This window comes from Phyllopteryx taeniolatus, chromosome 21 (genome assembly GCF_024500385.1).
Source record: "Phyllopteryx taeniolatus isolate TA_2022b chromosome 21, UOR_Ptae_1.2, whole genome shotgun sequence".
NCBI classification, from domain to species: domain Eukaryota; kingdom Metazoa; phylum Chordata; class Actinopteri; order Syngnathiformes; family Syngnathidae; genus Phyllopteryx; species Phyllopteryx taeniolatus.
In genome coordinates this window covers 11,984,183-11,997,184 of record NC_084522.1, presented here as the reverse complement: position 1 = coordinate 11,997,184, position 13,002 = coordinate 11,984,183, and the positions used below count along the sequence as shown (strand labels likewise).

Sequence of the window (13,002 nt, the reverse complement as noted above, 5' to 3'; positions counted from 1 at the left end):
AAGAAAAATGATTGGTTTGTAAGCAAATGATGAATCCGACAGTCATTTTGCGTATGCGCTGAATTTGTGCGCAGAGCAAGAACATTTTTATGCATTTATTATCGAATGAGGCCCAGTGTGCTTTAGCAAGTGAACAACAATTTAGCTAAGGAGAAAACAACAGAATAGCTTAAAGTAGGAATAAGGATTTACTACCTATGCAATGGTTTGTTTTTCCAACGTATCGTTGGTTTTGAAAGAGTAATTATTCCAATGAAGTCATTAGATATGGTAAGCATCTGCATGTTGATAACCTTGGCGGAGGTTTCTTCCCCAGGGCTCGCCCGAGTTGTGAAGTTGAATGTGTTTAAAACCACAGTGTGGAATACAAAGATAGTGGTAATCACCAAAATTAAAATAAATAAATAGAATAGTAATTTAAAAAAGCAACAATAAGAATCAGTTACTCTGTGGCTCCCCAAACAAAATGTTCATCTCTTGTGTTGTGTTACATTGTCTTCTTTTAAAACTGATGCTCGATAGAGTCCGATTTTTCTCACACCTTATCACAACTCACCGCTGACCCAAGGGCCTCCAATGACAGCGATATTGTCCTTATGCCATGCCAGTATATCATCAAATGATGAGGTGATATTATAATTACATACAGTTGCTTTAACGGAAGGGCAAAAGCATAGTGAGTACGGATTTCATTAGAGCAGAAGCGAGTGATAAATATGCAAAAAAAAAGGACTAACAAAAAGGGCGATGAAAAAATGACAATGTGAGTATAGAAAGAAACTGATGGGTGCGCTGAGATGAGGGATGCAGCATGAGGAAGATAGCAATCTATACAGGAGGAGGAAGACAGAGAGACAGATGAGTGTGCCCTTGACTAGTGCCACTGTTATCTTCACGCTTTGATGGTGCTGTGCCGCACCAATCAGACAGAAAGGCAGACAGACAGACCGAGGCCATAAGACATGGCTCACATGCCAGGGACATTTAACATGGTCTATAAACCTTGCGCTCACACTCACACCTACACGACAGCCAAGCTTATTCATACAAAGCCAGAGCTTAATGGTGCCGCTGTCACTGCAACAGCGACGCAATCGCCCTCACCATCTCTTGGTTACTGATTAAATGCAAAGCCAATCATTGGAGCAAAATAAATCACAAAGACGACGGCCTCTCTTTTGTTATGCTTAAAAATGCGGCCTCGGAGGAAAATACGTGATAATGCCGCCTCGTAAATGAATGGAAGGAAGATCTGCATGTGTTACAAGAATAGAATTGCGGCCCAGAGTCACATCCCGCGCCTAGTAACGGGTCTTGATGGCTGTTTGATTCCCCAAATTGAGTGGAATAGGAATTCTGCATCATCCACTGTCAAACAAATGTTCAAATGTTATTGTTTTTCCCTTGCACGAGGCTCCCTTGAGGGAGGCGCTAATGATGGCGAGCTTCCTGGAAATATATTGGTGGCGCGGTAAAGGGACCATGACAGTTGTGAGGAGGCCTTAGATGACAATGCTGAGAATACACAACACTTGTCATGGGACTACATAATATGTAAAATTGACATGTAGGTTCACTTCCTTTTTTTAAGCACGGATGTGGATTTGGTTACATCTGGATAATTGGAATATCAAGGATATGTGGAGGAGGTGCAGCGATTCCCCAGCCATGCATGCATGCTAATCTTTAGCATGTGGAGCGTTCTCTGTATGCCACATGGCAGTCTGCGTGTGTGCAAGGTTCAGCTGTAAGTGCAACATGCCTCGCGTGTGCACATACAGTTTTGCTTAAACTAACTGCCTCAAGGGTAGTTTCGTGCCATAGGATGAGATATAGGAGCACATCAGACATTTGTGTGTCTATAAGGAATACTTTTCTTTTAGCAGCTCTTTATTTCTTTTTTTGTACAATTCCCGGATTGGCTGTTTTCCCGAGGATTGCTACACAATTTCATCATCATGCTAATGCGATAAATGCTACGTAGGCACACGCATGCCAATATTCAATAAGAAAGAAAGAAAAGAAGTAGGCCTCTTAAAGACAAAGTTAACAAGAAAATACAAAGCATTGGTACAGTTCTCCACTTTAACCATAAATGGTGAATTTGTTGGACAGCAATAACATCTATAGTTGAGTTGCTTATGCAATATTCCATTCATTCCCATTTCAGCACAATATGAATTTGTCTAGCATGTCTCAAGTTTAATTAATATATCCCCAATAAGCACAATTTGGTGATTAAGTGACTATACAGTACTGAGTTTGGCTGAATTAAAATGTGGTCGACAGATATTATAGTTGCAATATATATACAGGACCAAAGTCATCAAAACTTTGGTTTTGATCCAAAGAGTATCTCTAGGAATGCAATTTTGTTAATACTCAGCATGGACATTATTCAGGTCTGAGAAATGGAGTTTATGTAATAATACTATGTCATTTAATCTACTAAAATTGTACTAAACACACTTTACAGATGAAACGCATTCCCATGACGATTTCCTTTTATTCTTCATTCCAGAACTCATGGACCACTACAGACAAACCCAGATATCACTACGAGACTGGAAAAGGAGGGGACATAATTATCGGATTAGTCAAGTCGAAAAATCATGCTGAGAACTGGAGACCAACCCTGAGAAGTCAGAGAAGAGTGACGGGAGGAAGGGAGGGCGAGTGCGATTATGTGAGGAGACAAAGGGGTGAAGTGTGTAGTAATGAGGCCAGAATGAGGACTGCAGCTGTGTTGTGTCCAGACAAACACACACATACACAACCACGCGCACACATTCACACGATAAAGGCAGCCAGCCGTGGAGAGTGGAGAATGACAAATGACAAAGTGACAAATGTGACATTGGGGAGCTGGTCGGCAGGATTCCAGAGTTCTTGAGGGTTTGCGGAAAAAACAAATCCAACACCACAATACACACAAACAGACAAGAGAAGTCAACAATACAAAGACCACTGCATGACGAGTGAGAGTACACTATATGGACAAAAGTACTGGGACAGACAGTACTGTGCCAAAAAAAGCTTTGACGTTTTAATTAACTTTTTCAAACGTTGCTATAGGAAAACATTTGGAATTGTGCCTCCGAAAAATCTAATGAACAAAAATGCACCAAACCTTGTTGAAAAGTGGTGGATGGAACAAGGAAGAAATGTTGTTGAGGATCTTAATATGAACACTTTCCAAGATATGTTGGACAATTGTAGGTTTCCAATTTTGTGGGGGCATTTTGGTGTGTGTAAGCGTTTGGGGTCACTTTGGTGTAGAAGAATCTGACTGGCCCTGAACTTCAACCCTAAATACAGCGGCTGAAATAAGTATTTAACACGTCACCATTGTCCTCAAATATATTACTAAAGGTGCTAATGACGTGAAAATTTCACCAGATGTTGGGAACAACCCTAGTAATCCATATATACAAAGAAAGTAGAACAAATAAACTCAGAAATTTAGGCGTGTGTAATAATGTGAAATGACACAGGGAAAAAGCATTGAACACGCCAACTGGTATTTATTTAATAATTTGTACAAAAGCCTTTGTTTGCAATGACAGCTTCCTGTATGGAGAAACTAGTTACATGCAATGCTCTGGTGTGATTTTGGCCCATTCCTCCAGATAAGTAGTCTTCAAATCTTGAAGGTTCCGTGGGCATATTTTATTGACCTTGAGTTTCAGTTCTTTCCATAGATTTTCAATTGGATTCAAGTCAGGTGATTGGCTCGGCCATTCTTGCAGCTTTATTTTTGTTCTTTGAAATCAATTGAGAGTTTCTTTGGCAATATGTTTTGGATCATTATCCTGCTGAAATGTCCACCCTCGTTTCATTTTCATCATTCTTGTAGATGGCAGCATATTTTTATCAAGAATGTCTCGGTACATTTGCCTATTCATCCTTCCGTCAATAATGTGAAGTTTACCAGTACCACACCATCATGTTCCCACCTCCAAACTTCACTGTTGGTATGGTGTTTTTAGGGTGATGTGCAGTGCCATTTCTCCTCCAAACGTGGTCTGCATTATGGCATCCAATCCGACCAGACTATATTCTCCCAGTATTTACCTTACTTGTCCAAATGTTGTTCAGCAAACTTTAAACGAGCTTTGACATACTTTTATGGCAGCAATGGGGTCTTGCGTGCTGTGAGCGTGCATACAGGCCATGGCGGCGGAGTACATTAGTCACTGTTTTCCTTGTGACAACAGTACCTGCTAATTCCAGGTCTTTTGAAGCTTTCCACAGGTGGTACTTTGCTCTTGGACAACTTTTCTGATTATTCTTTGCAATCCTCTGTCTGAAATCTTGCAAGGAGCACCTGATCGAGGCAAATATGGTGGTATGATTGGTTTTCCACTTACGTATTATGGCCCCAACCGTGCTCACTAGAACGTTCAGAAGCTTAGATATGTGCCTGTAACCAATGCTAGTATGTTTTGCAACAATTAATTTGCGATGGTCTTGAGACAGCTCTTTGCTCTTACCCATCATGAGATGTGTCTTGACTCACACCTCGGCAATGAGACTGAACCACCTGATATTCTTTTGCACTGACAAGGGGCTGAATTGCTGTTTGATTATTGATAGATTTTAGGTGTTGTCTTGGCTTTCCATGCCTATTTGCACCTCCCTCTCTTCATGTGTTCGATACTTTTTCCCTCTGTCATTTCACATTTTTACACACAACTTAATTTCTGATCTTATTTGTTGTACTTTCTTTGTATGTATGGATTACTTGGATTATTCCCAACATCTGGTGAAATGTCCATGCCAATAGCCCTTTTGTAAATATATTTAATGAGAAAAAGGGTGATGTGTTAAATACTTATTTCAGCCGCTGTATACTTAAGGGTTGTTCTTCAGGGTAAATGCATAAAAGTTTACAGGGACATTGCCTAATTTTGCTGAAATGTATCTGAGTAGAGTGAAAAGAGTATCTGTAATTAGGGGAACACACTTTATATTGTCTAGTGTAGGGATGCAACCAACTTATTTTTATAATTGATTAATCGGTCAATTATTTTGTCGATTGCTCTATTAATCGAATTAAAAAATATTTTCCAAGCGTTTATTTACAAACAGGACATTATTTCAAATTGTCACACAAAAGTCATAGGTTATATTGCACAAAAGTGCACAAACAGGTTGTTGCATTTATATGCCAGTGCTATTAAAGTAATAAATTATAAAGAATAATAATAATAATAATGTTGGAAAAAACATGCCAAACTGCTTTACAATAGGTCATAGACCAACACACAAAAACATGCAAATGTGGGATCTAGCCTATAATATCTCCCAAATATAGTTTTTGTTTTCTTAGGTACACAGAAGTAGGTATTTTGTTTTGTTTAAAGGGACCTGAGATGTCAGAACTATAATTGATAAAAAGGAAAAAACTGCCAAGCATATACAGATCTACTCAAAAACGTACGACTACCCTAAAAATGACATTGTTACAAGTTGGTAGTCTGGACACAATCCGTCCTGCCTCACTCCTTACTCAGTGTCTTCACTCTAGTCACATTTCACAACAGTAACATTTGAAGGTGATTCATTCAGTTCCCCGGAGTCAAACTTTGATTGCTTTAAACTGTTTATTGACACTCCAGTTAAAGTTGGTTGTAAAACAAACAACAAAAACTATTACCTATGTTCCATATTTCTATACAACGTATACAGTACAGTACTTCATTTTAATAACATCACCAGCTTAATGCAAACAATCAATGGAAAACCGTATTGATGGGGTCACAAAAATTAGCGTTAAGAGTTTTTTTTTTTTTTATACAGTTCAACCATGACTTTCTTCTTCTGGTCTTTTATCTGATGAAATTGTGCTATCTGCATGCATACACCACACTGCCCCTAAGAGGCTAAGGCCCACACAGCAGCAACAGCACACTCTCCAATACAAAGCACAGAAAAAGCAGCACGACATAATAATCGCACGACACAATGAATCGATAATAAAAGACTGTACGTCGCTAACAGTTTTTAATTATTGAGTGTTATCAATTTAACGATTGTTGCGATCCTAGTCTTGTGGTTTGTGGATGCAATTGTAGCCTCCTCACATGCTGCTCACGCGCATGGTCTCTCCAGACGGCTTGGCCATGTCTCAACCGACTCTACTGTATCCTTCACTAGCCCCATGCACACTGGCCATCTAAACCAGCTTTTTTTCCAGATTTTTATCTGTTAGCTATCTTGTGTGTAAGGTACAGATGAGGGATGCAGGGGTTGAAGTTGACCTATGAATTTTGCAGTCTTCCGAGATGGTACCATAGGTGAAAAGCCTTTAAGAAACATGGGAATGTTTTAATTGGTGACCAATATGCATGTCGCCTTTAAAGAATATATCACTTGTCGCTGATCTCCCCATTCATCCAATTATCCCACTATGCTGAACCGCAACAGCTGTGTAAATGCAGCGATGCACATAAATGCATGCAAGCAGGTAATGTCCTGATTGGGTGACATCTGTCATAAAGGGACAAGTGTCTAAATCCTGGCGCTACTGTTACCCCTCTGATGCACCAGGAAGCCACTGTGAGAGTGGCTCCTGATTTGCTCTCGTTTTCCCCTCAGTGTTTGTTTGGTTTGGTAGACTTTACCAGGGTTATTACATGGGTAGTTATGGGGAGGGTGGGCGGAGTGGGGTGTGGGTGGGGGGTTTTGCCAGGGTCATAGGCACACATTAGGGGGAATGCAAGAGAGAGAGAGAGACAGACAAAGAGGGTGGAAAACAGAGATAGAGAGATAAAGAGAGGGAGGGTAGAGATTTGAGGTAAGAGGTTTGCCACTGGGGTTATTGCCTTTCTCACACTGTGTATTGACTGACCCTATCAGGGGGTGGGCTTTTCCTGGGTGCAGCATCAAACACACACACAAACTTTAGGTGTTGAAGGGTAGTTGCTGTTTACATTCGAGTCACTTACCAAAGATGCATGTACAGTATGTTCAAACAGACTGAGCAGCTTGGAGCCAAAAGTATCATAATTGGCATTCTTTTCCTGTAGGTTTTCAGAATGGACACTTTCCAAACACATGCCACAAGCGAAGGACACAAGGGCACACAAAGCGATGCTGCGACAAGCTGAGAGAAAAGTGGCGAGCTAGCAAAGGTATCGATCAAAGAAAAGGATCAAGCTTACACAACGGAGATTCAGAAGGTATCAGAGCTTGAGGGAACAATGGGGAAGCAGGAGAAGTCATGTCAAGGAGATTTCCGCGAGAAGTAGGATGTAATTCCCCCTCCCCCATGCAGAGTTTAATGGTTTGGCCCAGCAGTCTGAGACACTGGCAGGAGGGTTGAGGATGGATCGATCCAATCCCTCTGACAGGAGAGGAAAACTTCTCTTTTGTCTTTGAGAAAGAAGTGGTGAAAAGTGAAGAAGAGTAGCTAAGTGAGAAAGTTGCACCAAAGATGAGCAAGCAAAGGAAAGAGAGGGGAGAAAAAGGGTGAGAAGGGACTTTTAGGGGCCAACACTTTAAGGGTGGGTAGGAGCAATAGAAATCATCTTTCTAACGCTGCCTGGCGATGCGGAATATCTGAGAAATCCAGAATGAAAAACACACTGACACCCTGGGCACTGATCCGACTTTAATTTGAGCTGCAGAGCACCCCGCATAAAGGAATATGATTGAGGTGAAAATCACTGACTTATCCAATAAAGCTGCAAATACATACAAGATATTCTGGGGAAAAATCACAAAAATATAAAATTTTAAAAATTCGACCTTTCTGATTGGTCACGATTGTATTAAACAGGCACATTTATTTTTTTTAATCTGTATTTTGACTTTTCTTGTATATAAACCCATTAACAGAGTGTTGATCAGTGAAACAGAAAAACTGCAATAATGTGGTTGGGATAAAGAAAACAATTGCAGAAAGCAGTTTACTTCACATTTTATGGGATTTAAGTTTTTCCTAGTAACTTGTATGAATTATATCTTGTGTCCCAAAAAAACATGGACTTTGTGCATTTTGTTTTTATCTAAAAATACTTTAGTGTTTTATTTACATTTAGAAAGAAACTTGGAGATGTCGAAATTTATGGTTTTCATTTGACAGCTCGTACTATTTGGAAACATCTAAAAGATCTTTAACTGAGTGGCATGCATGAAGTCTCGTGAGATTTTAATAGATCACGCAAGACCTCAGTGCACCTTATAAGAATGTGCATCAAAGCATTATTGACACCTTTGTCATTTGTCATAGACTGTTATATTGCCACGCAGGAGACAATAAATGCCCATATAAACATCTTCGAATGCCCGATGCACACATCAGAATGAGTTAGGCTTCATGTAAGTGCAGTTACTTGTCAGCGGAATGGCGTAACAAGTCGTTCTCATCGCAGCCATAGTAATGCGTTGTCACGCTGACCCTGACATACAGTACAAAGGCACTCTTTGTGTCTGTGTGGGACGCAGCCGATTTCAATTACCTCCTTCACATCATTGAGAGATGCTTTGCGCATTGTGTGACCTTGACCACATCCAACCACAGCTATGACCTTTGGTGCAACTGAATGATGCAAGACTAATGTAGTACTGGTACTAATAGTCTCCTATGGTTGCCTGAGAGGTACTTAAAGGCTTGATGTTTTTACTTTTTAAAGTTGCATAATGAAATGACCTGGACTGGCGAGTAAGTAATGTGAGGTGTTTGAATTTTCTAAATGTCAAGTAACAGATTCCGAAATCTCCAGTACGCATTTGCACCAAATATTCCTTGGAGAGTCGTCTTCTTTTCCTTTCGGGTTGTCCCATTAGGGGTCACCACAGCGTGTCATCCTTTTCCGTGTAAGCCTATCTCCTGAATCCTCCTCTCTAACACCAACTGCCTTCATGTCTTCCCTCACGACATCCTTCAACCTTCTCTTTGGTCTTCCTCTAGCTCTCTTGCCTGGCAGCTCCATCCTTATCATCCTTCTACCAATATACTCACTCTCTCTCCACTGGACATGTCCAAACCATCGAAGTCTGCTCTCTCTAACTTTGTCTCCAAAACATCTAACCTTGGCCGTCCGTCCCTCTGATGAGCTCATTTCTAATTTTATCCAACCAGCTCACTCCTCGAGAGAACCTCAACATCTTCATTTCCGTCACTTCTAGCTCTGCTTCCTGTTGTCACTTCAGTGCCACTTTCAAAAAATATTCCTTCTAGAGTGATAGGATATATTTCATGCCATGACCCACTGATGTAGAAATGTTGTTTTAAGTGACACATGCATCACCAACTTCAATGTTTAAATCTATAAAAACATCTAAAAATAATTGTCGTCTTATCTTTTAGAACTAATGCCTTAATTGCCAATCTGTCAGCTTGATAAACTTTGACACACAATTAGGTAACCAGACGTGATCAAATGAAATGATTAGAACGAAGATAATGCTCAGGATATTACTTACCAAAAAATATTGTGCTTGTAGTTTGCAGTGGTTTAGAGTGGCACTGCATCATAATCGGGCATTTTTATTATTCAAATAGTGAATCATAATCAATTCATGTTTGTACATTTTCTGCACTGTCGATTTGAAATTATGTCCCTTTTTTAATAAAGGCATGGCATTTTTTCTAATCTCATTCACTGATTATTTGAAAAATCCTCAACAAATTATCAAAATAATTGTTAGTTGCCACACGAGATTATTGATGTCAATAGTGCATCTAAATTGAATAGTCATGTGCATGAACTGCAGATGCAAAGGCACCTTTTGTGTCACAGATGATAGGAGATTTAAATTCAACAAATTCAGTGTTTTAATGAGACTTTAGAACATATATGTTCATTTTCTCATCGGATATAAGTAAAACTGCTTCCATTAGTGCTCCAACGTAGTGCTTAATCACTAGCACTGCCGCGTACCAGATGGAAGTCCACAGTATTTTGAACCCACACTTAAACAGGACCAGAAATGCACAGCCATGAAGTATTCTTACCCAGGGGATTTGTGCAACCCCCATGGTCATTCATTTGCAGCTTTTTATGTCCACCACCTTTGCAAAGATGGATAAGGTTTCCCAGCATCCTATCCATCTCCCATCATTCACTTTTAGCACCACCCCTTCATCCCTCCATCCAGTTTTTGCACCCCCACCTGGAGTAAATCACATCAGTGAGCAGGGTACAGCGGAGAATTTCCGCCTTTCTGCTGGAGGAGATTAGGTATGAGTGCAGACAAATGGATTTAAATAAAGATCACATTCCCTATGGGGCTCATCCCCAAACTGGATTTACTGTCGTCATTTAGTGCAAGAGCATGTATGTTTGTGTACATTTGTGGGGCATTCATACAGAGAATAAAAAAAATGGCGACGACCAGTGTGATGCATACGTTTGTGTGCGTCGTGATTGAACTGCAATCTTATAGAAGCTATTATCTTCAAGCAGCATATCAGCAAGAATGTAAAATGAAAATGTTAAAGATGCCAGACTTCAGAGAACAATCCAACACACACACACACACACACACACACACACACAGAGAGTTAGAGCATGTGAAAACATGCATATAAAAGGACCTAAAGGACAAGGTGTTCTTCCTACTGAATTACATAACACGGAGCAGAGTGTGTTGGTTTCCTGTGCTGGTCTTCTCGGAAAACTGAGATGGTGGCCATCCCTCCCTAGAACACCTTGGCTGGTAATACAATATGGACTACCACTCATCAGCTAGTAGCCAATTCTGTGTCATTACATGTTATACACTTGGTGAGACCATAACAACAACGCTAATGCACAATGGTCATTGCACCGGACTATTGCGATATTAGTCATTCGAACTGCTCTAAGTGCTAGAGGACTCTGCATCTTTTTGCACAATTGTTTTTTGTCAATGTCTTTCTGTCTCCAAAGTGTTCTGTAAATTGACTGTCTGTTATACTAGAGCGGCTCCAACTACCGGAGACAAATTCCTTGTGTGTTTTGGACATACTTGGCAAATAAAGATGATTCTCTGATTCTCTAATAATAAAAAATGTCTACCGTACACAACCATTCAATCAAGAAACCTCCTGACCCTCCTGTCAACGAAGCAGTTCTAGGCTGTGGAAAATTGGGTACCATTAAGAACAAAAAATAGCAACTCTTATTTTATTTGTGTTCATCTGCAGACGCACAGAATTTTGAAAAAAAAAAAACCATTTTATCTGCTCGCTTTTTTTCTACACTTCCTCTCTTCCAGCTACTTTGCAAAGAACTTTCTGTGACTTTCAACAAAAACAGTTGTTCACATGAAGTCTGCTCTGTTTAATATGCAGTGCCTGGGTTTGGGTGTCACTTTTGTCTCCCATTATCACAAGATTGGATTGTGTGGGTAAACAAGCTCAGGGCTCTGTTTGCACTGTGAAGTATTATAATATACCTATTTGGAAATCAACCTAAATGGACCATATTAGGTTTTAATCTCAAACTCCTCAAACATTGAATGCCAGTGATAGACAAGAAGCAAGATTGTCTTTCATCCTACATCAGTGACCTTGATTAAGTCTCTTTTAGGGAAATGGACAAAAATTCACAAACACAAAAGAACCCTTGTCTAAACTGTATTTCTCTAAATCAAACACACCTGATTAAAAGTCGCATATTCATAAAGCACTCGTTGCTGAAAGTGCTCTATCTGAATACAGCTTGATATTCGCTATATTCTGTACAATTTCCCATAAAACATGGTAATAAACGTCCAATTATCTTGCACAAATGACTCCATAATTATCATGGCTTCATCACTATTGAAATAAAATGCTCTGTATGTTAGATAAAAGAATAGAAAAGAGCATGCCGTAAATCAGTAACGATCTCATCAGATGCCGACAAAATGACACAAAAGACATGGAGATGCAAACATACAAACTAATAATGAATGCAAGGTGTTCTTTTATTCTTGTTCCATGCAAACCAATTCATCTAAATCAATCTCAATCTACTCAAGTAAGTAGTTGAGGGATAAGAGAAAGATTATATTAGAGCTCTTCCATTCTGTTGCATTATTGATAACATATATGTTGGGTTTCCTTGGCTAAGAGTGTAAAGTGAGTCGTGAACTAAATTTAAAAATGCAAAGCAAATGACTGTACTTCTAAAAATAACAATTGAAGCTCGTAACAGCTGAAGCTTTTGCTTTAGATTATTTACAGTGAAATACTCAGTTTATGCACAGACTTTTATATACTGTCCTATCAGAGATGTTCGTTGTGCATTAGTTTTACTGCACACTCAAAGATTTCCCATTGGTTCTAATTGGTTTGTGTCACATGGAGGCAATTTGTCATCTGTTCACCATCTGATGATGTTACACACAGGAGAAAATATATCACTGGATTCGATGTAATGTATGAGAAGTTAAAAAGAATAAACAACTACATAGGACCTACAGTAACTGTATTTGGGTTGAGGAGCCACTTTTTTCCTCTCTCTGCTCTCTTAATGTATTTTAATTTGGTGAAATGGGGAATCTCACTGAATCCTAACTATTCTGACTGGTTTTTGCAGCTGGGGTACAACAATTTCTCTTTTTTATGTTCAAAACATTTCTACATGTCTAATGCCTGATTGTATACTCCCTGTGAACACACCATGCACTTTCTCCAAAATTATTGGAGTTGTTAGAGCTTCATCTTTGTCTCATCAGTCCAAAAATCTCACGGAATTTATGAGGTTTGTCTCGATAGTTTCTAACAAATTCCAACTTTATCTTCCTATTCTTCTTCCAAATGAGTGGTTTGCATATTCTGGTGTCGCGTTGTTGTTTGGTCCAGGAGGTCTTCTAGAAACAGTCAACGGGGTAGAGGGTGGTGATGTTGGGGAGTGTGACAGAACATTTTCCCTATTCAAACACAAGCTACCATAGTGGCTAGTGGCAGTGGTGGTATTATGCCTGGATCAGAATTGAGGATTTTAGCCCCATTATTGGTCCGATTTGCTATCGCCGGCAATTTCCCAGATCGGGCCCAATATATTTTATTGGGAAGGACAATAC

The 13,002-nt window shown here is 39.6% G+C and overlaps 1 protein-coding gene across 7 annotated transcripts in view; it reads right to left on the bottom strand.

Annotated features, from left to right (window-relative positions):
* LOC133470906 (ephrin type-A receptor 7-like) overlaps positions 1-13,002 on the bottom strand; it is a 361,573-nt gene that overhangs the window by 83,367 nt on the left and 265,204 nt on the right. The window contains exon 4 of one of the 7 annotated variants that reach the window (XM_061759848.1): positions 5,568-6,308. The exons of the other annotated variants lie outside the window; for them this stretch is intronic. Within the exon in view, the coding sequence (XP_061615832.1) occupies positions 6,211-6,308 (98 nt within the window). The 3' untranslated portion in view covers positions 5,568-6,210. Of the gene's footprint in view, positions 1-5,567; positions 6,309-13,002 lie in introns of those variants that run through there. 7 annotated transcript variants of the gene reach the window in all.